Source organism: Apteryx mantelli, chromosome 1, assembly GCF_036417845.1.
Source record: "Apteryx mantelli isolate bAptMan1 chromosome 1, bAptMan1.hap1, whole genome shotgun sequence".
Taxonomy (NCBI): domain Eukaryota; kingdom Metazoa; phylum Chordata; class Aves; order Apterygiformes; family Apterygidae; genus Apteryx; species Apteryx mantelli.
This window is the reverse complement of record NC_089978.1, coordinates 18,808,515-18,835,007: the sequence shown is the minus strand read 5'-3', so window position 1 is coordinate 18,835,007 and position 26,493 is coordinate 18,808,515. Positions and strand designations below refer to the sequence as shown.

At 42.7% G+C, this 26,493-nt stretch overlaps 1 protein-coding gene across 1 annotated transcript in view; it reads left to right on the top strand.

The window, feature by feature from the left end:
- Positions 1-474: 474 nt before the first annotated feature.
- The window catches only part of GUCY1A2 (guanylate cyclase 1 soluble subunit alpha 2), a 172,402-nt gene continuing 146,383 nt past the window's right edge, over positions 475-26,493 (top strand). The window contains exons 1-3 of the mRNA XM_067289748.1: positions 475-726; positions 16,787-16,848; positions 22,503-22,624. Coding sequence (XP_067145849.1) covers positions 475-726; positions 16,787-16,848; positions 22,503-22,624 — 436 coding nt within the window. The remainder of the gene's footprint in view (positions 727-16,786; positions 16,849-22,502; positions 22,625-26,493) is intronic.

Sequence of the window (26,493 nt, the reverse complement as noted above, 5' to 3'; positions counted from 1 at the left end):
GGCAGGCCGGGAGCAGCGGGCGGAGGCAGGGGGAGATGGCGGCCCGTTCCCGCGCCCGCTCCGAAGCGCCCGGGGGGGGGGAGAGGGGCGCCGCCGCTCCCCGAGGCAGGCGCCGGGGGCGGGGGCGGGGCGGGGGCGGGGGGAGAGGCCCGGCGCCACGTGACCGCGCGGGGGGCGGGGGGCGGGGAGCGCGGGAGGCGGCCGAGGCAGGGGAGGGCAGGAGCCGCCGCCGCTGCCGCCGCTGCTGCCGCTGCCTTAAAGGCTCCCGGCGCGGCAGAGCCGCGTAGCTCCCCCGCTCGCCGGCGCTGCGCAGGCCGCCGCAGGCACCCGGCGCGGCCTCGCCATCGCCCGCCCGCCCGCCGGCGCGGCGCCCGGGGCCATGCGCGGCGGCAGCCCCCGCGGCGGCGCGGCTCGGCGCTGCCCGCCGCCGCTGCCCGCCGCGCTCCGCTGAGGCGCCGCTGCCGCCGCGGCACCATGTCCCGGCGGAAGATCTCCTCGGAGTCCTTCAGCTCGCTGGGCTCGGACTGCCCGGAGACGAGCCCCGAGGAGGAGGGCGAGTGCCCGCTGTCCCGCCTCTGCTGGAACGGCAGCCGCAGCCCCCCGGGGCCCGCCGAGCCCCCCGCGCCCGCCGCCGCGGCCAGCGCCGGGGCGCGCCGCGCTCCGCGCCGGCGGCGGGTTAACCTGGACTCGCTGGGCGAGAGCATCCGCCGCCTGACGGCCCCCGCGGTGAGTGCCCGCGGCCGCGGAGCGCCCGGCCGCGCCGCTTCCCCCCGCGCCGCGCCGGCCCTCCCTGCCCGCGCCGCTTCCCGCCGCGCCACACCGCACCGCGCCGCGCAGCGCAGCGCCGCCGGCGAGCCCCGGCGCGGCTCCCGCAGGCGCGCTGGGGCCGGCGGGTCTCGGCCCCCGCCCGCGCGCCTTCGCTGCGCGCTGCCTGCCCGCGAACCGCAGGGTTTAGGGGCCGCGGCGCGGCGGGAAGCGGCGCCGGGGGAAGCGGCGCGGGGGACGGCGGTGCGCGGAGCTGCCCTCTCCGTCGGGTTTGTTGTCTCTGCCGAGTTCCTTTCTGCATGGAAAAAAAAAAAAGTCATAAAGTACGTGTCGCTATCTAGTACTAGGAGCAATTTTTGTATAGAAAGTTGCATACATTATGTTTTCTTGACATGCACATCCTCCCTTCGCACAGCAGCAATAAGAACTTCTTACATTTCTTGGGCTTTTTTCCATACTGAACAAGGTAAAAAGTTTTGACTTGCTGTTCTGCAATTTTTGAGCAACAGATTTCCCTATGGCTCAGTGATGCACTGACATTTGTGAGCGACCGGTTTCTTTAAAGCGTACTTCGAAATCTGTGATTTACAATTATCTGAACAGTTATACCTGTAGCTGAGAGTCAGTGAAGCATTGCATGTCTTAAAATGAACAGTGAATTTGGGCAGAACTCATTATGTACCACGGTATTGCCTTGGAAGACTGGCATCGATGTCTGCCAGGGGAGTTCTGGTAGTTTCGTGTGAAACAGAAGGTCTTCTCCAATCCTTTTTGTTACAGACCTGCTAGGTGACCATCACAACATTTTGCTTGCCAAGTTTCATATGCAACAGAAAGCTTGTTTGGTCTCTGAGATATTTCAACATATTAAGGTATAAAAACATTAATTGCAACAAGTAGTAGATTAATCTATAATACACTTACATCTGCGAAATATTGTGGCATTAGAGTATCTTCTTACATTTTGTTTTTCAGCTTTGGAAATTACTTATGGGTCTAATCACCATCTGCTGTTGGTTTGCTTTGCTTTTAATGTACTCCTTTCTATTCAGCATTGCTTGAACTGGCTAGGTAGTAGTAGACAAGCTGTTTAATGGGAGAGGTTAGTAATGCATTACATTGCTAATAGTCGTCCAGTTTCAATACTTTTCTTTCCCACTGATTTTTTTTTTCCCTCTCCACTGGGAATCTGATCCTGTAATGCTGAAATTAATAGACAATATCTCAGGTGACCTATCTTGTTTTAGTACAAAAAAATGAAGCAATTTAATTTGGTAATAATACAGCGGTATAATTAGAGCATGTGTTACCCAAAATATTTGAAGTATTCTGAAGTAGCTCTGTGCAGTATTTTTAGATAACCTTAGTATTTGTATTTTCACAGCTTTGACTGTTACCTCCTGTAGTGAGATACTATAAAAGATAACTTCAGTTTTACAACTTAGATGAATTGTTGAATTTGTTTGAAAAATAAGCACATTCTTTGAATTTAGAGATTAGGAAAACTCCGATAGACCTTATAGTCCTCTTTCCTTTCTGCTGTCAGAGAAATTTCATTTAAGGACTCAAATTTCATCCAACCTGGTTTTGATGTCCCAAATGACAGTTCCCCATTGGCTACCTTGGGAGATAATTATAGCAACCCGTGTTGCTGAAAAGCTGTTTTATTCTTTCATTTTAATATGTGTATGTGAGTGATGCATATGATATGTATAGCCGAAAATTTCCCTTTTTATCTTGGCATAGTAACTAGTGCTTCGCTCTCATCTTACGAATTCTGGCATAAGTTAAAGTGACTCAACTAAAGTCAGAAAAGTTGTGCTGGCACAACTATGGTGTAAGAGAAGAATCAGGCCCCCATTTTTAATTTTTTACTCTAATTGAGAAATCACTCTTCAGATGCGTTGCTATTTTAGTGCATTTTTTCTTACCAAAAATCTTTTCTGTGATACTGAGTATGTGCCTTCTTGCAACAAGTCAAGTTACCATATGTCTAACACTCTGAATCTGATTATATTCTCACATCTGCTAATATAAATCAGGAATAACTTTAATTAGGAGTTAAAAAATTACTTTGCGTATAAAATTAGTGTCAAATGAGTGTCATCCCCATTATTTTGAAAATTAAAAGACAAGTCTGAAGTATGTATTTACATGTATTCTTTCTGAACAAAAAGCTTTTTTGTTCAATAATATAGATATATCTTCATTCAGTCATATAAGATTCAGTCAGAGTCTTCATTCAGAGATGTGGGTCTCTGTAAGTATATAAAAGGTATATATGAATGTGTGTGAATACATATTATATGTATTGCCTGAAATGAAAGCGCCAAGTCTTTTCCAGCATTAAGGCAGCAGCAATCTGCCCCCATCCCAGTGCTGAACACTTTCAAAGTTGAAGGATGTTACAGGTTTCTGATGTTTATACTTAGCCATAATTTTGTGCTTTCCTGCAGAGATAGCTGGGATTGAGATATCGAGTAAAATTTCTTTTTGAGTTTCCACTGAGAAAAAAACCCCTGTGTGTGTGTTTAATACCGCTGTGACATGCAGCGAGATCTCTGTGGTGAGGTTGTTTCAGTCTGGAGGTAGCAGAGGCTACAGAGGGCTGATGTGTGGAGCAAGGGCAGAGCCTGCGAGTGGAGCATGAAGCAGCATCTGAGGGGCGAAGCAGCCCCGTGAGAAGGGGTGCTCAAGGGGCAAATACCCTGGTGGAAACTGGGCTGTGTAAGCAGGCTAAGTCTTTTGAAGAGTGGTAGGACAGAAGAATGGATGAAATATAACCACCTGTTCAATGTATTCATTAACATGAATAAAAGTGTGCATAATAGTCAATGGAAAGGTAGATTCAGTGGAGTAGAAAGCAGTAATTAAGTATTTGAGGAATTTATGGGGAAAATATACTGAAGAGCAGTTATTGAATTTTGTATCACTTGTAATTTTAGCCTGAAACTTAGCTGAGTGTGACTTTGCATAAATATTAATTTTTTTCCCAAGGTTCAGCGGAAAGTAAAAAGCAAACCATTCTCAGTTGCAGGGTTTAACCAAATCCCTTCTGCTTTCTCCCAGAGAATGGCTTCTAGGACTTTCCAGCACACATGGCTTTTATCTTAAATATGTGTTCAGAGATTTTCCTGCAGTGGTTACCCTAGAGCATGTAGGGGCCTGATTCCCAGTCAGCACAGGGTCACTTCACACTGCTGTGGTTTCATGAAGGTTTCCTGGCATGCCTGGATAGCTGAAGGACTGACACTGAATGCTTGGAGTTTGCTTACCCCCGACCCTCTCTTTTTAACAGACAGAAATGGGGGGAGGATAGGGCTCACTCCCACCAAAACAGCTGCATATTTTGAAGAAAAGTGTATGGTAGCCAGGAAAAAAGAGCAGAGCTCCTCACGTAACATGCCCTTGGTGTTTGGGAGAAGGGTGCGCAGGGGAAGTAGGATGCACTGAGGCAGGAAGGCAGAGCAGCGATGCTGCAAGAGAGGTGTCCCTTAGTCACGGCTGTATCGAACAAGCAAACAGTGCACATACTGAACGCTGTTGTTGCTTCAAGTTGCTGTCCTGTTGCCCTCCTGCTTATTTTTCTGAATAAGCAGGAGGGCCGGCAACAGGCAGGTGGAGGCCCTTCCACAGCCAGCCACAGCCGGGCGCTGCAACCAGCGGGAATGCTGGCCGATGGGCTGTGCTCAGCACTGGGGCAGAGGAACTTTGGTGGGAGCCATGCTGAGCTGCTCCATGCCCTGAGCGCCGTCATTGCACGCCTTCAGCTCCGAGTCCTTTGTCTCACGGGATCGCGGCTAATGCTGTTCCTTGCTCGCTAGCCCCCAGTGCGGCTCTGCCCTCTCGCACCCTCATACCTGTGACGTTCTTGCAGAGCTGAGCCCCTGGTCGCGTAGGCAGCCTCTTTCCACTCTGCCAGGAGCCATGCACCCAAGAGTCATGGTCCCGACTGGGCAAACGCATCCCTTCTGTCCTCCTTCCTCTCCACCACCATCAAAAGGTCTTTGGTCACGTAGTCTAAAAGAGAAATTTGGGGCCAGATCCAGCTGCTGTCAAAGCTAGTAGGTACCCATCTCACTGGACTGTGTTCAAGTTTTCAGGACAAAGGATAAAATGCCAGGAACCTAGTATGTACATTGATTTATGTCCTAGCTTTTAAGAAATCAGCTACAGTAATTATGTGTTTATCACAAGCAAATTTAAGGATATATTTTTCTTCCAGCTTTACTATTATGCTCCACTTAAAAATTCATCCTTTACACTCTTGGTGACAAAAATTATGATTAACTATAACTAGAGATGATGACTATATGCTATTTATTATCAATATCAAATTTTCTGCCTTTAAGGGCTCTGTTAGATGGGAATGACATCCTGGCACCAGTGAGTATGGTTTTATTATTTAGAAACCCCCATTTATTATCTTACTGAATTCTAGTTCCTTGCAGCAATTTTCACATTTGCTCCAGTTCTATCTTGACTTGTATCCAATACCAGGCTGAAAGTAGAATCAAAATCAGAAAAAAAATTGTCACTGGTTTGAAAAGTCAAATACTCTGCTCCAATCTGTGGGGCATGGACTACCCTAAAGGAGTGGAGAGTGATGGGCATGCATTCAGAGGAGACTACATACCCCTAAGTGTTGAACTGATCTTTCTGAAAAGAGAATTACAGCATGACAGCACTAAACTGACTTATGTTTCTGTTTGCTTTTATCTTCTGAATGGCCTATGTAACATATCTCTCGACCTATAGACATTATTAAGTGAAAATCACTTCTGATAAACTTTTCTGCGTGTTCAGAATTATTCCATGCATCTTTTAAAGGCCCAGTTAAAAACACATTAAATTAAGAAGGTTTTTCTAATATTTAAGCCAGGAAGCAGCTACTGGCTTCTACCAAATAGTTTGAATTTCAGAATTGTCTTTTTGAACACAGCCTTCTACTGGCAGTGGGAGAAAATAGAACCTAAAGACTGTCTTTTAAGTTAGCATGTAGGCTATTACACAGAATTGCAGAAACTTCAAATTGCTTAATTGTAAGTGTAACCTCCAGTAAGCAGAGATGTAATTTTGGCAGAGAAATTGTAAGTATAGCAGCCCAAATTGAACCTTGCTCCATTATAAACCTCTGCTACTTACTCTTAAGGAATAGCTACTCTTGCTAGTAGCAATAGCAAGTTGCTGCCACTATCAGGAAAGGTAACAGATTGATTTAAGATTTTGAAAAATTTCACACAGGTATTCCGAGCTTCTTAAGATGCACATTAATCCATCAGTGTATCTAAGCTCTAATGTAAGAATAACTTCTGCCTAATTTTCTGAATGAAGTAAGATAATATTAAATGTTATGGATATCAGCAGTGTGACTGGCATATTCACTTAATAGCTTGGGTTGGATGATCTTTATATGAGCAACATCCTTCTCAGGAAAGAGAGTGTGAAAGGAAAAAAAGCATGAAAATGGTGAAGAAAGGCACATCCCATTTAAAAACCGATAATTTCTAGTTTCAGTAGGCTAACAGGATTAATTTTCTTAAACATAACATCAGACTTTTGTCCAGTATCTTTCAACTTATCAGAGCTGCAAGCCATTTATAATACAAGGCCACACTGGCAGTCTGAAGCCAGTCAGTTAGCTATTTCATAGCATGAAACACAGCTGCAGTGCCTTAAACAGGAACATTCTGAAAAATTTTATTAGTCTGAGAATCACAATGGGTTTTGTTTATTTGTCATGTGTGGTAGTTTAATATCTCATGCAAGGGAACTTCAGCCTCAGCAAACAAAATGTAAACAACTCATTTTAGCTGCACCCGAGGGACTGCGGCATTGCATTGACCTTGATGAAATTTTATTTAGGGTGAGCTTGAATATTTCACATCTAGTGTTTAGACCAATCATAATAATAGTTACTGCATGCTGCAAATGAAAGAAAAGCGTCCTTCAGACATTCACCGTGGGGTATAAAATACTGTACCATGGAAATTTAGACTAAGCCTGATTGCTTTCTTAACCTTTGTGTACTTTCAGGATGAAATCTTGACTTTTTTCCTTTCTGGAAAAAAAGATGTCTCCAAAAACATTCATACACTGCAGATATCTTTGTTGTCTGAAAGCAGAGACCAAATCCCCTTTTGAGGATTCCTGTCCACAGTCAGATCTCAACCCCTGGCTGCCAAGCCACAGTGTAGCAGCACCGGTGTTAATCCCACAAAATCAATCTATCTGAATTGTTTTGCACTTCTTTGCCCCCTCCCCTTGGCCAAAGTGTTTAGCTGCGAGTAATAGAGAAGAAAGTTGTAAAGTAGAAGGGAACCTGACCATCAACGTGCACTCCTGAATGGTGGTATGCAGTCATGGCTACATCAAAACGAGGCTGAATGTCCTTCCTTCGCAGCGGCTTGAGAGGAGACTTATTACTTCATGGCGATTCAATATAGTCCTTGTGAAACTTATCAAGTTAGCAGGGAGAAAAAGCCATCTCTTTCCTTTTCCCTCTTATGCTAATGTTAAAGGCTGTTACAACATGCTTCAAGTAAAATAAGTATTTCCGTCTCATATTAAAATTCTTTCTAAATGTGTCTGCTTGCAAACTATAAAACTAAGTTTCAAAATGAAGACAAAAAATATGTGGTTTGCCTGTTGATCTCAAGGGGATAAGCTTCAGTGCAGCTCAGCATACGAAATTAGGCCCAGTTATACTGAGGAAATTGGGTGTACATTCTATCCCAGCAGAAGAAATTCCTTAAGGAGGGCTGACATGTAAAGTCTTTCATTTCCCACCTGTCTCCTAGAGGAGCACTGATGATTTTATGTAGAAGATATGAGTTATGTTAAAAGATGAACAGGCAGCATTAAAAGTAGATTATCTATTATATTTCCACTTACTGAAAGTATTTCTGCAGCACAGAATAGATTTTCTATACATTCCACACATGGCCAAAATTCAAGGACGAACAAAGAGATCCCAGCACATTTTATAATGGATAGTACTCTGAGATATTTATCCTTCACTGTCAAAAAGTTAGACTGGATGATCTAATAGGCAATTTCCATCTGTAATGTCTGTGATTCTTCTAGCTGAAAGGCAGCTAGGGATGCATGAGTTATAATTTCTAATTATTATTTAGTTCTGTTTTATTTCTTCAGAATGTTTGTATTGTTATTGCCATGGAATAGTATGGGGTAAAATTCTTAGTCTTAATGTTATTTATTAAATTAAGATATTTTCTCTTATGTGCACAAGTATTTCCCAGTGAAGAACACCCAGTGTGTATGAACTGTAAAGCAGAATGGTCTGAAATTTAGCTGTCAGGTGATACTGAGCTCTGGCACTGCATCCTCACTCATTCCAGTCTGGATCATCACGTGGTATTGTAGAGGCAACTCATTTTGCTTCTAGCCATCAGTCTTCCTGCACTAGATCCCCAACACTTCCCTTCTTGGGATTCTGCATCTTCCTTCTTGATACCAAATCTGGTGCTAGTCATGGAAATCTTCAAGCAGTTGGTGTTTTTATCTAAAACCCAAACTTCTGGAATCAAGAAGTTGGTCTTCAAAAAGAAAAATACTTTTTTAGCTTGTAGGGTTGCAGGGAAAAAAGAGTGCACCCTAAAGAAAATATTTCCCTGATTTTATTATTAAAACAAACTACCCCAAACCATGATGTTTTGCATTTTCAAACGGTTGCTAACGTTGGGGCTTTGCTTCTCCATTTCTGCTTCTCCACTTCTCTCTGTGCCCTTTCATTCCATTCTTTAGCTATTGGGAAGGTGGTAGGGAGGGATGCCTGCTCTACAGGACATCCAAGGACCTGCTAGGGAGTATTCCTCCTTTACACATTATCAGAAATTACCAAGTGCCAAATGATCCTTCCTCTCCTTTATCCAATTCTGTTTTTCCCCAGTCTCAGCAATTTCAAAATGCTTATCTCCAAACCTCTGGCTTTTGGGGAATGTTGATTAATTTTTGTCTTCAACTGGAGCCTTGATTCTTTGTTTACTGCCCCTTTAACATCAATATTTTGGTGACCAGAAGGACAGGGAAATAACGATTTTCCAGTGTTTTCATGACCATAGGGTAAATATTAAAAAAAGATTAGAAATGAAAATTACTTTTCTGCCATTTATTTCCTCACAGATGGGCCAGGTGCACACCAAATGATGCATGCTTAGAGATCCGTAATCACCTATGCGCAGAAGCGTGACTAAAATTGGTTTTGAAATATGAAAAAAAGTGTTTTTCACTAATGACAGATCACCAGCAGTGAAACTGACAATTAAAGTCTTACACATCTGCTGAGTTAGTGATTCAACACTATGAATTTGAAGCATGTAAAACTTTCAACATGAAAGTGCTAATTTGGATGAGGTCTCTGATAGTTTGTCTCTCCAGTATGTAGAACTGTGATTCCTTTAGGAAGAACTTTGCAGCTCCCCAGGGCATAAAAATCTGGAGGAATCCCCTGACCTGACTGACTTGCTTGAAAAAAAGTTCTGATAGAAGCAAAGTGGTTTCAAGCTGAGCCTATTTTGCTCTTCAGTGCTTCAACTTTTATGTTTAAAATTATAAGCGCTCAAGTTTTTAAGAGTATGACTACTGAAGCACTTCAGAGGCTCAGCTAGGAGGCACTTAGCTTTTTACTAGGAAAAATCTTTGAAGCCCTGTTAGGGTTAAGGAGAAACTGTCTGTGTACCTGGGTGCTCTCCCAGTTCGGACTTCCTAGCTCTGTACAGTTTCTTTGTTCTCTAGTACTAGCATGTTATCATAAGATGCAAAAGGCATGGTATGGAGGATATGCAACTGCATTTATGCAAACTTGAATTGAGTCATCTAGGATACTATGTGCGCTACTGTCATCTCAAGGTGAGCTTCTGCTCTTACTTAACCATTTAAAAAATGTGTGAGTCTAAAGCAGTCACTCAATTTCCTTTTTAGACAAAGACAGAAATAGGTAGTCCTAAAGGAAGAGTTTTCAGGTGTGTATTAGATGCCAAACTTAAGGTAAAATGAATCACCTTGGATACCTACAGTTGGGTGCCTACATTTGGGCAGATGGACCCTACTGTTTATTCCCAATGGTTTTACAATCAAATGAAAGACATTTCAGAGGCAACAGAAAATGGCTGGGGAACAGGCTAAACATTCTTTCCTCAGAAACAGAATGAAAAACTTATGCTTGATTGTCTTAGAAAAGACATTTATAGCAAGGGATGCAATTAAAGTTGAAGTTTCTTTTCCCAATGTCTCCAAAACTGGAGGTAGTGATGTTAAAATGAGGGAAATTCAAATTCCATTAAAAAAAAAAAAAGACACAATGTTTATTTAAACTGGAATTCTTTTTCAAAGGAAGTTGACCAAGGTCAAAAACTGGAAGACTTGAAGATAGGTTAGATGTGTATGTTCATGAACTATGTTCAGAATGATGAAAGTTAGTCTTAAAACACCTCTGAAGAGATGTTACTCCCCTGGCTTCAGGTCTTTAACCAGTTTCTCACTACTAGTGAGCAGGGTGAGATCTAAGGGAAAAGGCAGACTTCTTCATGTGTGCATGCTGCAAGTCGAGTGCAGCAAATAGAGGCAGCTAACAGAGTCACAGCAGTTGTCACAGGAAGGGTGTTATGGGGCCCAGAATCACTGCTCAAGGTGGTGCAACAAAGGTGGTGCAAGGCAAGAACATAACACCAGCTGGAGCAGCTGTCCATAGCAAAGCAGGGGCCTCAGAATGAGGGAGGATGCTGTAGTTTGGGTCTCTGGCTGTAGAGAGCACATGGTGCTCTTCCCTGGGGCTGAGATTGCACACCTCTGGGATGTGCGCTGTGGGTGAGGTATTGAGTTGCCAAATGAAAGAGCTGTAGGAGAAGGTGAGCAATCTGTACACATCAGGGAGGATGAGCAGGATATTGGCAGGGTCTTTGCAGAGTCCCTGCAGAGCCAAGAACCCAAGCCCCATGTTGCAAGGAAGGAGGCACAACCAGAGACTAACTTCAAAGGAGCAGTGAATAGAAGCTCCTGAATTGGAGGAAGCTGGAGGCTTGTCACTTAGGGTAACACATTTAAGGCCCCTTTTTCACCTGTGGTTCTGCAGTTACTGAGCAGGTACAGTGCCCTGGGAACAAATGAGAGAGATGACCTCCCTTCAGGTGAGGCATCAGTGCCAGCTGAGCCTCAAACGTCTGCACAAAGAAGAAAAGGAGTATGGTAACTATCAGAGACTCTCTCCTGAGGAGTCAGAAGCATGCATCTGCCAACCTAACTTGCTGCCTCAGGAGGTTTGCGGCTTGCCAGAAGCTTGGACACAGGATGCTGCAGAGAGACTTCCGAGGCTCGTCTGGCTGTTGGACTATTGGCCCTGCTCCTCATCAATGTAAGCAACCGACAATATGGCCATGGGAGACCTCAAGCAGATCAGGAGTGACTACAGGGCTCTGGGGGTGAGGGGCCAGGGACCCAGGTGGTGTCTCTTTGATCCTGCTGGTGAGGGGGAAAGGCTCAGGCTGGAGTGGAAACATCCAGTGAATCAGCGCCTGGCTGGGTGGCTGATGTTGCTGGCAGGGCCTTGGCTTCAATGGGCATGGAACTGTCTCTGAGGAACAGACTGCTGATCACGAATGGGATACATCAGACAAAGCAGGATGGAAGGGTCTTTGCCAACAAGCTTGATAACCTTGTGAGGAGGACTTTAAACTATGTATGTTGGGGAAGAGTTTTCAATCTCTGAAGAGAAGTAGAGGCAGGGGAGACAGTGAAGAAGCATCTGGGGGACAGCATGGCTCTCACGCTCACCTTGTGAAAGCAGCACAGCTGGGGGCCCATCTCAAGTGCCTGTAGACAAATGCAGGCAGCACAGGGAACAAACAGGAGAGATCAGACCTCCCTGCACAGCTACAGAGCTGGCATCTCATACAGGATTGCAGAGATTGGGTGAACTGGCTCACATGACTGCAGTGCAGTGGAGGATGGATACAGGCTTTTCAGGAAGGATGGGCTGGGAAGGAGATGAGGACGAGCTGTGCTCTGTGCAAAGGAGTGTCTGGAGTACATGGTCTGTTGCCTTGGAAAGGGGGATGAGCCAGCTGAGAGCATGTGGGTATGGATCAGAGGACAGATGAACATGGGTGGCGTTGTGGTATGTCTGCTACAGACTGCCTGATCAAGATGTGAAAGCAGAGGAAGCCTTTAGGCAGCTGGAGTAAGCCTCAAAATTGCAGGCCCTGATACTCATGGTGGACTTCAGTCAACCTGCTGCTTCAAAATCTGCTGGAAGGGCGATATGGCTGACCACAGGCAATGCAGAAGATTTCTGGAGTGTGCTGAAGACAATTTCTTAATGCAGGTGATCAATGAGCTGATGAGGGGAGATGCTCTGCTGGACCTGTTGCTCACAAGCAAGGAGGAACAGGTTGAAGGTGTGAAGATCAAGGGCAGCCCTGGCTAGAGTGACCGTGAGATGGTGAAGTTCAAAATACTGAGAGAAGTGAGAAAGACAGATAGTGGAATCACAACTCCAGGCTTAAGAAGAACAGATTTTGGTTTCTTCATGAATCATCTTGGCAGGATCCAATGGGCAAATAGTCAAATAGTCTGGAGGGTAAAGGGGAGCAGGAAGTTGACTGATCTTCAAGGACACCCTGACACCCTCTGGAAAGCACAAGAATGATCCATTCTGATGTGCATAAAATTATGCAAGCTTGGAGGAAGGTCAGTATGAATGAACAGGGAACTCCTGGCTGAGTTCAAATGCAAAAAGGAAGTCCACAGAAGGTGGAAGCAGGGATGGGCTACCCAGAAGTACAAAGGCATTGCTCAAGTATGTAGGGATGGAGACAGAAAAGCATTCCAGTTCCCCAAGCCTACTAGCAGAGTCTGTGGGAATGTAGCATTACCCACAGTAGGAGAAGACAGAGTAAGGAAGTGCTTAAAAGTGAGCTAGACATGCACGAGCCCATTGTACCAGTTGGGTTAAATCTGAGGGTGCTGAGGGAGCTGGCTGATGTCATTGTGAGGCTATCATCTTTGAAAGGTCACGGTGATCAGGGGAAGTACCTGATGACTGGAAAAAAGCAAACATCACACCCAGCTGCAAGAAGGGCACGCAGGAAGATCCAGGGAACTGCAGGACAGTCAGCCTAACCTCAGTCCTTGGGAAGGTTGTGAAGTAAATCCTCTTGGAAAACTTTTCTGAGCACAAGAAGGCCAAGAAAGTGATTGAGATCAATTGGCATGGTCTTACTAAGGGTAAATTGTGCCTGACCAACCTGATTGACCTTTGTAATGAGATGAATGGCTCAGTGGATGAGGGGAGAGCAATGGAGGTTGTTTACCTTGACTTTAGGAAGGCCTTTGGCATGGTCTCCCATAGTGTCCTTAGAGACAAACAGGTGAGAAGTTGTTTGGATAAGTGGATTATAAGGTGGGTGGAAAATTGACTGGACCTTAGCAGCCAGTTACCTATGGGTATCCCTCAGGGATTGATACTGGGGCTAGCAGCGGGCTACCAGGGTGGTCTCTCATCCTTCCACTATGCACCTATGAGAATAGTCACAGACAAAGTTGGAAGATGGGAAATTCCAATTTCATGTAAGGAAAACAAATTGTCCTGAGGACGGTCAAACACTGGCACAGGTTACCCAGAGAGGCTGTGGGATCTCCATCCTTGGAGAAACTTAAAACTCATCTGGAGAAGGACCTGAGCAACCAGTTCTAACTGGAATTGCTGTAAGCAGGAGGTCAGACTAGGTGACCTCCAGCGGTTCCTTCAAATGCACACAATTCTGTGATTCTTTGGTGTTTACAACTTCTTCTAACACATTTCAGGGTAGCTATAGCCTGACCTCTGGATTCCAGTTTAATTCAGTGAATTTCTATGGCCTCTGTCAAGTAAGAGATCAGTCCAAATTTCTTCACCAGTCCCTTCTGCCTTATATTTCATCATTTTGGATGGAGTTTGGATAGGATCTGGTATGGCAATTCTTGGATTAATTTACAGTTAACAATAGCATTACTGGCATGTCTTAATTTGAATTGCCCTTAGAAACCTGAACTGATGTGACTATTCCTTCTTGAATGCATAGTAAATACTAGTTAATTGTTATAATCAGATGCATTGTTAATATTTACCAAATAGTCACTTTTTGACATTTATAGTAAATCTTTCATTTTAAGTGTTCACAAAGCTTTAAAACCTCTCCAGTAAATAAAGGCCACTGTGTACCTGTATGGAATAGACTTACATTGTGGTGGAGGGGGTGTATTGTTATAGTCTGTGTTTATCTCTCCTAAGCTGTGCTTTTTGGAGACATGATATGCATCATGCTACTAGAAGAAGGTTTAGCTATTTTGTCTCCATCAAGTCTTGCTGTTGGATGCAGAAAAGAGATTAAAATGTTTTCCTACCCACACTTTCTCTCCCATAGGGAATGTATAGTCGGTAGTGGAAGAAGTAGTACATTGAGCTGCCCTTGTAGGCAGCTGTAAACAGGCATCTCATATCTTCTCTCCCTTTTGTTTAGTCATGGCAATATGGCCATAATTAGAGAATTGCATCTATATTAAAATCACATTCACCAGTAATGAAATAGAGCAAACTCAGAAGGTGAACACAGTGGCTTTTTAACCATGCACAGTGACATGCCATAATAATTCTTGTCAGAAATGAAGAAAGACTTTGACTCTTCAGGTCAGTTTTCGTATTAACTATGAGCATATTACACAAAGCTTTGCTTATGACCAGTGTTTTAATCATACATCATATTTTTTGTCTGTACTTCATTTCTAAGATTTAATAGGAAGTGCCAGTAACAAAAGATATGAGTTCATAGAATTGTTTACAGTTGTCTGACAATAGCTGGGCAAATTTAGCTTAGAGAAGAGAGAGTTAACAATAAGTGGACCATTCTTACTTCATTCAGTGCTGCAGGAAAAGTGAGTTGTATTGATGAAATGAGCTCAAGATCTGGAGATTGCTTATATGGTCACATCTTGAGGTATTGAAAGGGGATTTTCCCTGGGTAAAGGAGTGCAAGATCTGTGTATCGGGTGTAAGAAGTGCGAAGACAAACAATGAAGGATTGCTCAAAGTGTCACCAAGCTGCAAAACTTCCCTAGAAAAGAAAATGCTATGTTCCTTCCTCTTTGCCTGTGTTGCCAGGCATTCCTGCCTTCCATATACTTGCTATAAAGCACTTTGGGGGAACCAGAAGGGAGATTTAATATAACAATCAAAAACTTCCACCATTTCCCATCTCACTTCAGAGAAGGTATTGGTGGAGTACTTATGCTCTATGTGCAGGGAGTGAAGTGGAGGGAAATGTGCTGTGGAGAAGGGAGATGGCAGCACTCTGGACCTCTTAACTTAAAGCCATTTCTGCTTTGCCTGCTTGCTAGAGTGGAAAAATATATCTTTTCTATATGCGGAGAATTGATTTTTGTGCCTGCTGAGCACAGGAAAGCTTCCGAGTCTCTGTGAGAGCATGCCATGAAATATATTTGTAGCCCATCAGGCCTAAGGACTTAAACATTTGCTATACCACTGAGAAGAGGATGGTTCGAGATATGTGATGATTTCATTTATATGGTGCTTCCATTGTGTTTTGGAAGAGAACATGTAACTTCTAGTGCCTTTTAATGCAGGAAACTTAGCTCCTGCAGAGAACAGAAGTAATTATCTGGTACACAATTAACTAAAAAAAAAAAAACTCTTTCAAGGTCTACATCTATTCTGAGCTTACTTTTGTAAATGCATGCATTTCTACAAATTTGAATTCAGAAGGGCAGACAGGTTCCTATAGTTTGCTATTAAAAAAGAAGTTTTTACAATTGCATAAACCGAGTGCAACCTGGTATAGGCTTCTTTTTCATTTCTGCTGTTGTCAAAGCAGCTGGGCAGGAGTAAGAAGAAAGGCCAGCTCTTGAACTGCTGACTCTGTGGTCAGCAGAATTCGAGATTTTTAAAGCTGATGGTGGTTTTAGAATGAAATACCTCAAATTAAGGGGCATTTCGACTATTACTTTCCAAAACAGCTATTTTTTTTTTTTTTCAAAGAGTAAGGAAAAAGCAAGTATCTCTAAAATTTGAGCTGCTAAGAGTTTGGTCAAAACATTCCTTTGTGTCTTTGATACAGAAGGAGGGCTTAAATCCACATTGGGTACCTTTGTTTGACCTCTGGCACAAAATGGATAGGTGAAAAACTTCAGATTTGGCACAAGCCAGTCATTTTGAAAGGATGAAATTTTGTCATACTGTCTTAGGAAATTCTGTAGGGAATGATGTGGATTTAATATTTCCTTGATTCACCCAAAGATCTCTCAAGAGTTAATTCAAAATAATAGTAATGGTAGTAGCAGCAGATGTAGTAGTAATAGTAAGAATAAAAATTAACACATATATGCACATACATAGTTTGGTGACCAACTATTAAAATAAAATAGTATAGAAATGCTTGAAATACGTCATGATTTTTGTTTGATGAACTTGAGTATCTTGGTGATTTAAAAGATGACTGGAGATTCAGAGCTGATCAGGAAAGTAAGCCAAAATAAATTACATATTTATAATATTCTTTAAAACAAAATTCTCTAGGGAGTATACAAAGTTTAAAAAAACAATGCCTTTCCTGGATGATACTTGCATCTCAATATAAAAGCATTTTCTTGAACAGTAATTTAAATCAATTATTTCAAAAAAATGAGATCATCGGTAGGTGAATGATGAGATTATTGATAGGTAGTAAGTCTGTGAGAGCTAACAGTGAAGTGCTCCTTTGTTCTGCACAATTGTTTGCTGTTATCTTATAAGCAGTATTAATTGTTGTATTGTAAAATTCATTCCTATTTAAATTCTTATTAAGTAAATATAAGGCAAGAATATTTTATATCCATTACTCTTATGGGCACCTGGCAAGTAGAAGACGAAGAGGAGTAAAACTGGAAAAAAATGAGTGTGTTAAATGATATGTTAATTAAACTGTGTTATACTTTCCTAATTTTATGATTTTTGTTTATTATTCTTCCGTAGCCTCAGACCATTCGGCAAACTCTTCAAAGGACACTGCAGTATTTTGAGCATCAGGTTATTGGGTAAGTGTTAATGCAAGGTCAAGGAAAGGTGCATGGTAGCTTTTTCCTCCATGTTTTCTAAGTCACTGACAAGCTTTTTAATTTTTCTCACAAATTCTTAGAGATGCTCTGGAGTAACCATATACATTACAGATGTTAAACTACTTTCCAGTCCTGCTTCCATGCAATTCCATTAGAGAAGGAGTACTCCATTAGCTCTGAAATTTCCCATGCAAAGAGAACAGGGAATCTGTTTGTAACAGTACAAGATCTATCCAAATTTGCTTTTCATTGAGTGAATTGAGATGGCTGGACAAATGATTTATTTATTACTTATGCTTCTGTCTCAGCTTAGTCAGGGTTACACAGTGTTAAAAACCCAACCCAACCTAATCCAACCCCAAACTTACAGCAAATGGTAGCTCCTGGGCTGAGATGCTATGACCTGAGGCCCAAATTTGCAAAACCCTGCGTCAGTACTTATTGAATACATGCACTGTAATATACTTGCAAGCTTTTGCAGAAACAGGGCTGAAAGCTGCCTCCTGACAGTTGATTGAGAAAATTAATAGATGACTGAGGAGTAAAAAGAAAGTAATAGCTACTATCATCATGAAAATCTAAGGTCTTTTCCCATTGATTAAAATAATCTCTTTTTAGCCATTTCCTTACCTACACAAGTATTTTATTGTCACAGATAACTTTTTTTCTTAACAGTCAGAATCCAGTGGCTGCATATCTATAGCCATTAAGTTCCTCTGCCATATGGCAAATGGAGAATACTGTCCTTCTCTGAATTTAATTACACAGATATAATGGTAATTTTTTTCAAGTTGCGTTAAGGGTCTTTGTAGAATTTATGGCGTAATTTTGAAGATCGGTGCATTGGAGGGAATTATCCCTGTCTGTTTTTCAATGTTTGGTTAAAATTCAAAGGGAGCTCTAGCTTGGTAGGTGACATTTATAATGATAGCACATCTGGCTGGCACCTGAGGGAACCATTCTTTGCAGGTAGTTATGACATCCACCATGCAACAAGCAGAGGGAGAAGCCTTCTGGTAAAATATTTTTTTCAGGTGCTGAAAAAATTGCTTTAAGTTTCCTGTTAGGAGACTTCGGTGGATGAGACAGAGTGCCCTGGAAAACGTATGTGTGCAATAACTATGCAGCTTTTAATTTATGGCCACATGTGGCTTAGATCTGCTTATTGTAGTGGAGAAGGTTTAAAAACAAGACATGGCAAAAACCTGTGATCACTATGACTTACAATACACTTTGCTTCAATTTTTTGAATGTCAACATGAGTTTGTTGAAGTAGTGTCTGTGTCTATATTTGTCCTGACCTGTGGTCTTTACTGATGGTATACACATAGCATTTCGTAGCTATGCTTTAGTTCAGATGTGAGTTTGTTGTCTGTACTATGGGTGGTATGGCCCCAGAGTCTGCACTGATTTCAGTGCACAGCAATGCCCCATGCTGCTAACCACAACCTGGATAAGGCTGTGAGCAGAAGCAGGAGGCCAGGCTCAAGGCATTGGTACCCTCCGACCTGGGACCTGCAGCAGCCAGGCTGGGCAGTGGCCTGGGGATGGTGAAGGCAGCCAAGGCTGTGGCTTCCCAGGAATGACTGTGTGGTGAGAGGGAGCCCAGCATACATGGGCAGGAAAAGCTCACCCTAGCTGAATCAAGCTCTTCTCTCCCCTTTGCCTGTGTGTGCTTCAGACCATCCCTTCTCCTAGGTTTCATTCACCATTGTCTGTAACTGCCTCCCCAGTCTTGGAGTGCAGATTACCAGTGTCTGAGCACCTGCTAACAAATGACCTGGGGTCAGACTGGCACTGAAGGGCTTCCTGTAGGTCCTAAAGCTCCCTGGCAAGTTTCACAGAATCACAGAACGGTTGAGGTTGGAAGGGACCTCTGGAGATCATCCTGTCCAACCCCCCTGCTCAAGCAGGGTCACCTAGAGCATGTTGCCCAGGACCCTGTCCAGACAGCTTTTGAATATCTCCAAGGATGGAGACTCCAAAACCTCTCTGGACAACCAAGTGTGACTGTCTTTAAGTGGTGAAGGGTCCTCCTTCCTCTCACTGTGACAGATTCAAGAGCCCCCTCCTCAGCTGCTGGGATGCCCCTTCTGGTACTTCCTCTGGAGCCTCTTTTGGGGGTGAGGGGTGGTTCTTTCCTCACCCCCTTCATGAGAGACCTGAGAGACGGTCCCCAGAGCTTTAGGAATCATGCAATGCAAGTAAAAATGTCCAGCAGAAACACCCAGTGAAACAAAATTGAATTTGATTTTCTTAGGGTAAATGTTTAGGCACAAATATTTAGGCACAATTCAAGAGAGAGGAAAAAAAAAAGAGCATGGTTTTGTATAGTACACAGGCAATAAAGAAGCATTTAAACTGCATTTTTCTTTACAGACCAGCATGGGGCTACCCAAGCTGTGGATAGACTGTTTTTCCAGGACAATGAAAAGTGCAGAAGTTTGAAAACATGATTTTGAAGTGTCTTGACCTGTCTCCAGACCCTATAGTCCCAGTATCTAAGATAGGTAGAGGTGTGTGGGTGTGTTAGAAGTATCTTTCACATGTCGGAGGGTACCAGAGATGGATCTACAACTCTTCGTGATAGTTTGGATGCACTGTTTTTCCTTTGGAAAGTCTCTGTCTGGGAGAGGGTGACCTAACCTGTTCTCTCCAGAGCTGCTGTCTGGGTGCTTTGGCAGATTACCCACAATCTTGATTTGACAGCTGACCTGGAGAGATGGAATGGGTTGTGCTCTCTTGTGATTTTCTACATTTTTAAGGCCATCTTGTTTAGGCATAACAGTACTGTTTTTTGGAAGAGACACAAATGGATTGTCATTTTTTCAGTATTGTTTGCCTTCATTTTGGGGTCCTGGCAGCTTGGTTTCAAATCTCTCCTGCACACAACCTCTGGAAGACTCTTTCCTCCCTCCCTTGCAGCTCATGTGTGCCCCTGGGTGCTCTGTTGATTCTGGGATAAAACTCTAAGCTCTTTCCAGAACAGAGGCATTTGGGCTTATGGTTAGATAGATGCCAGGAAGATGACAGAGAAAGTCTATAGGATGTACTTCTGGATTTTTGAATAGTGGGGGGGAGGGAAGAGGGTATGAAAAAGTAACTCTTGTCCATGGAGGCATTAATGTGAGCCATATCTGTGAGAGTGAGTGATGACAGCCTGGCACTGTGGACTGCAAGGCTCGTGTCCTGGGTAGGCAGCAGCCTTTATGTAGGACTCTGCTGTGGGATCATGAGGGGTGCATGGAGAAGCAGCACATTGGCTAGAAAGGCCTAGCTGGCACGCTGAAAATGCTTGTGCATAATTTATCAAAGATAGAAATATTTCACAAAGTGTGCTCTGTTGGTGCATCTGCAAAGTCCGGAGGTTTCCTAAAGCTAAGAATATGCTGATGCCTAAAGGAGCAGCCATTGTGACTGACCAAACAGAGCAGCATAGACCATCTCCAGGGGACCAGATAAACATAAAGATCAGCTCAGCGGAAGCCCTAAAACAGGAGCCAACTCTCAGGGAGTGTGGCAGGGAGAAGTCTGAAAAGAGAGGACTAATGTACACAGTGGATAGAAGTGTTTCTGCCTGCTTGTGGGTATTGTATTCTTCTTGACATCTTGGCTTAGGTACCAGAGAGAGCATATAGCCAAAGCTTTTGAACACGAGTGGCCTAGTCATAACTCACGTTTTCCTTCCCTCCCCATCATTCACCAAATTTGACTTCCCTTCCCTGCCACTTGCCCCTTGTTGTTATTTGCATTATACACACACAAATACTAAATCTCCCATCTTGGTCAACAGCAGAGGTGGGGAATCGTCACTGTATAATTCAAAAAAGTCCATAATATTGGCTTGTAAAGGCTTGGCCTCCTGGCTTGATAATTTTTTTGTGCTGTGACTTTGGGCTCTGGATGGACTTAACAGTGGGTCTGGATGTGGCCTCCCTCTGAAGCAGGATAAGAGTTACCATCATGCAATGTGGTCTTGCATCAGTGGAGGCCTGGTAAGCACCATAGACCTGTGTAGCTCACTGCAGAATGGACCAAGACCCTTTACTACCAAGAACAGTTTTCTTTTTTGTCTCAGATTAGCCCAGTCTTCTTGATATGTTTTACTCTACATACAAAACCAGTCTCACTTGTTGACAGAGTAATTTGAAGGGATGTCTCTCCTTGCAGCTTTGAAACCTTTCTGGTAGTTTTCAGTGGGTGCTGGCAAATAAGGTTAGTGGAATTTTGCAGACATTAACCAGATGAGAAGTCCAACCCTTAAAACCGTTATTAATTATTAAACAAGTATAAACAAAGTTTGAAAGTATAACAAAACTGTTAATAAAATACTCATTAGAAAATCTTTTCTCTGTGCATTGAGCTAAACCAGCTGTGTATTTTGCCAAGCGCATTATCACTCTGCTGTAATATTTTCTTCACTTGTATTCCCTCTTCAGTCCTCAGTAGCACCTGCATAAAGCTTTGTTTTTAAACAAAGTTTGAGCTTCTGTTCTGTCTGTTGAATTAAGGAAAAACAGTCCAGCAAAACTAATTCAAATAGAATAATTTAGATGGCAGCAGCTTTCTTGTTGGTCTTAGCACAGCTCTGTATCTTTTGTCAGTGGTTGTATTCTTTTTAATTTTTTTTTAATGGGCTATAAAACAAAATTCCTCCGTGATAACATAGTGAATTGTTATCTGACATCCTTCTTTTTGCTGACATCTTTTCAGAAGGTAATCCGCAGAGAAACCTAGGCTTTTATACTTGCAGTGCTAGTTTAATGTAACATAGCTATATCAGGAAGATTTATTCTTCATATTAGAAACTAGCCATTGCCTCATAAACATCTTGCTTTGAGTTTAATATACAACTTCATTATAGGCAATGCCCCAATGGGGATGACGTATAAAACAGATATGTCTGATACCGAGCACTTTGGTATGGTTTTTTTTTTATGTCTTTAATCTCATTACAGAGAATACTCCAGATACTAGTATGATACTCCAGATGCCCTGTCTACTAATGAGATGTTATCAGTGTGTGTTTATGCACGAAGGGAAGGGGGGTGACAAAGGAGAGAAGAGGGAAGAGATGAGGGCGGCTAAGGGCTTATTCTACTTCACTAAATAGACTGTCTGATGTGAATGGGAACAGGATCAAGGCAGTTGAAACATGAACTTGCTTTCAAAAGTAATCGGCTGTTAAATTTTTTGACTTAGGTACTACATACAGAATTCTAATGGTAAGATAAGAAGAGACTTCAGAACCTATCTTGTCTTTGCCCTGAACCAAATCAGCATCATTAGGAATAGAAGCAATGGGCACAAACTGAAACACAGGAGGTTCTGTCTGAACATAAGGAAAAACTTCTTTACTGTGAGGGTAACAGAGCATTGGAACAGGTTGCCCAGAGAGGTTGTGGAGTCTCCATCCTTGGAGATATTCAAAACCTGCCTGGACACAATCCTGGGCAGCATGCTCTAGGTGACTCTGCTTGAGCAGGGGGGTTGGACTAGATGATCTCTAGAGGTCCCTTCCAATCTCAACCATTCTGTGATTTTTGTGATCAATAACTGCTATTTCTGAAAGATATTTGTCTAGCTTGCATTTATATAAGGAGATGTTATATTTTTTTCCTTTTTGTCTGTAGTTACAGGGATGCAGAAAAGAACTTTCACAGTATATCAAACAGATGCTCCTATACAGACTGCTCTGGCAATGAAGAAACAGAAGATGTCTCAGGAATTCTTCAGTGTACAGCTAATGTACTTGGTATGTATATTTTTGAGGGAACTTGTTTTCTGTAGCTGGAAGGAGGGTTTGCTGTGCATCTTATTACCAACAATGAACCAAGGCCTTTTTGTTCCAGCCAAGGCAATTTAGGATATAGGCACCAGTGTGCTGGTGTTGCATCTGTCTTCTTTTCTGCACATATTTTGCTCATTTGAAACAATACAGACTGATTTTTCAGTGAAGGTGTATTGCGCTATACACAGTTTGTCAGTGATAAATGAAGTTTCAAAGTCTTTGAGTCCAAATGTATTTGCGGCTATGCAAGCCTTAGTCTTGAAATTATCTCAGACCATTGGCCTGGTGGATATAGGGCCCAGGAAACATACAGCAGGACGTACATGAGACATGAAACATTTTGGAACCTTACATTCATGTTGAAGGATGCTTGCTGCAGCAAACTTTTAGAAATGTTTATGTTTCAAGATGACATCATCCATTACTAAGTGCAGCTGTCTTAGTAGATCACACCAATGGTACATAAGAAACTCCTGAAAATTACCAATGGAGTTGAGGCTGCTCTTATAATATGAATACCCGCTCTGGAATTTCACAAGAAGCCATCTGTTCTGTGCAGATAACTGAACTGAGATATGAAAGTGTGAGTGTTTTAAAACAAAGCTAAGGAAAAAAGTACTTGTGCTTTAAATTTTTGGTCTCAAAATTAGCTAGCTGGCCATTTGCCTCCATTAATATGATTTATCCAGCTTGCTGTCTTTCCTGAGCTCTTGGTAAGTTTTACTGCTTTTCAATCTGATCTGTGCTGCTGATTCAATCCACCATGAAAGGCAAAAAAAAAAAAAAAAAAAGAAAAAGGTGAAAAACCTGCTACTGAGAACTCAATTTTTGACGGGGGTTGGTTTAACCATTTCACTTCTGTGAAATAGATCATCATCTTTTTTTTAGCGTAAACTTTACAGATTAAGCTTTAACCACTGGGCAATTACCTGCATTTTGTAAGGAACTTTAAAGAGGAAAAGTAATAACTGCTATTAAAGAAAATTCTTTCAAAGGACTAATTACTGACTTATTTGTGATAGTCATTTGCAGCATAGCAGAGCTGAGTTATATAGCTCTACTTCCAGGGATGTAATGGTTGACAATAACTTTTTTATTAAGTGCTTAGACATTAAGTGGTCTCATATATTAATTGTATGCAATTATGCCATCTGCTCACAAGAACCAACATGGTCATGTTACTAGTTGATGTGAATTTATGAGTGTTATGTGTGTTTGGGCTCAGTCTTGAGGTCAAGTACCTGCAGCTCATCAGCTTACGGCACAGCAGTGGAGCTGCCCTAACTGTCTATGTGCCTGCTGCTGCCAAGTGTCAGCAGCAGACCGGTGTCAGTTACCATCCGAGGGTGCAAACGGAGAGTCACCGCACTTGTAGAGGCTGGTCACTGGCTGCCTGGGGAGCAGCTCTGCGGAGAATGCCTGGAGGTCCCAGTGGTCAGCGAGCTGGATGTGAGCTGGCAGCATGCCCTGGCAGCAAAGCCAACAGCACCCTGGGCTGTATAAACAGAGGCAGAGCCAGAGATCGAGGAAGAGATTATCCCCCCCCACTCAGCACTTGTTATACCACATCTAGATACTGCGCCCAGTTTTGGGCCCCCCAAATACTGTCTGTCTTTTCTGTCTCAAACTGTTAATAGACTTGGTACGCTGTGTAAAACAGCTGACATATTCTATCTGTGGGAAGACTGCATTTCCCTGACAATTGAAGTGCTTTTTATTTGTTGGGTGCCATATTCTGCAAGATGCTAAGCACTATCAGAGAGGTTCTGAGTGCCTTTAATGGCTGCTGAATTCATGGGAAGAGATGGTACTTGTCACCTTCCATGTTTGGGTCAGTGAGAGAATTTAGATTTAAATTCTTTCTCCCTTATATGGGGCAGGAATATAAGAGAAAGAACACTCAAACCAGCTTCTTTATTTTAATTGTTAGCTCCTGTCACAACAGGTAAATAATTAATGGAGGCCGCCTAATTAATTTTCACATGTGCAATTATTTTTCTGGTTGAATAAAGATTAGAAAGAGACTCTCTTATGTGAGAAGGAAGTAATCACTGGGGCATATACCTAAAACAATTGGCATCGCTGAGACAAAAGACAAGAATGAAACCAACTGTTATGGTAGTTAGAGAAGCTTGTTGAAGCTTGCTTGTTGAGGAAATCCTGCTCTCAATTTATTTGTATGGGTGGTAAAAAGGATTTGCTATCTAGGGTTCTGTGAGTTCTGCAGTCCAAGAGTTGTGCCTGTTCCTGATAGGGGTCAATGTTTACCCTTGGGCTTTGTATGACCCACGAATAGCCACCTCTGCTCTGCCCCTGCTGACCTGAGGCAGAGGATTGTCTAGCTTTTATGTCCACTTATAAACCTGGAAGAAAGTGTTTTCTTAAAGGTGCTTTGGAACAACCTCCTGCTCTCTTACCTTAGATAATGCCAACATGATTCATGTCTCCTGACCCTCTAACTGCCTCTAAAATTGTCATTTGGCCTTCCTTATTCATCAAAGGACACAAATGCTGAAGTCAGTAGTAAGCCTGGAAGACTGTGAACAGATGCTTTGCCCTGTGGTCCTGGTGCTTACACTGCTCACAACATGGTACTGGCTGCAAGGTACACATTCAACTGGATGCATGTAATTTATACTGTATGAGTCCTGGAATTTTCCTCCTGTCAAGTTATCACCAGAAGTGTGACACCATCCTCCTGCAGTGAAAGGGCCTGATTCTCCTTGTCTCTTCACTGAGGTTCTCCTGCTACAGTTCTAGACATCAATAGAGCTCTTCCTGCTTTCATTCACTATAATTAAGAGAGCGACATCCATCATGCTCAAATGCTATAAACTGTGTTTGATATCAGATCAATGACACAGCTTTTCTTTGCAGCTTCTGTGGCTGGAATATTTAATTTAACTTTGTATCCTTTCCAAAACAGTCCAAGCAGCTTTATGATGGACTCTGCTTTGTTTAGTTCATACAGGCATACTTTTTACAGTGTCCTTCATATCATCCAAAAGAAAAACAAGTGACAGCGTTTTGGAAGTTGGGCAGAAAGAGAAGAGAAATATTGTCCTCTAAGGAAACTGTTAGAAAGTTCGTAGATTGAAATAAAGTATTTCAAAGAATAAACATGAGTATGTTTTATTTTGTTGGCACAAATAATGATTTTAATTGGCTAGCTAAGCTGTGTTCAGAGCAGCTTTGTGTAGTTAGTGATCTTATTTAAAAAAAATATATAAAGGTTCCTGTGATGAAGTATATTATATGGATGACTACTGCATTTCTTTATAAGTGATTAAATTTATACTGAGGTATGTTAGAGAGAAAGATTGTATCTGAAGAGATTTATTGTTTGACCTTGGGCAAGTTTTTATTCTCCCCATGCCTCAATTTCGTCATCTGTATAATGGAGATAACAGTTTCTTTTTTAATCCTTTAAACCATACATCAGTGCTGTCTGTTTAGATTTTAACTTTCTCAAGGCAAGGACTTCTCCATACTGTTTGTACATTCAGCACTTTGAACAATGAGGGCCAAATCTTGTTTGGGCCTACTTTTGCCCACTTTAATAAAAATGATTTGATTTGAGCGCAGCGAACAGACGCAGCAGTTTGCGCAGCAGTGTTTGGGCTCTGACTAGAACTTGAGGATCTTGTTGGAAGTTGTGGGCTTTCTGAGGACCCCCGAGGAACTAGAAGGTGATTGCTGTGAACAGGAAAGGGGAAGCTAGGCAAGGACAACTGCAGGAGGCCTTGACTTCTCCTGGGAAAAGCTCTAGCTAGGAGTGGCTGCTGCTAACGAGCTCTCTGGGTTGCCCCTGACCAGAGGGAGTTGGGGCCTTC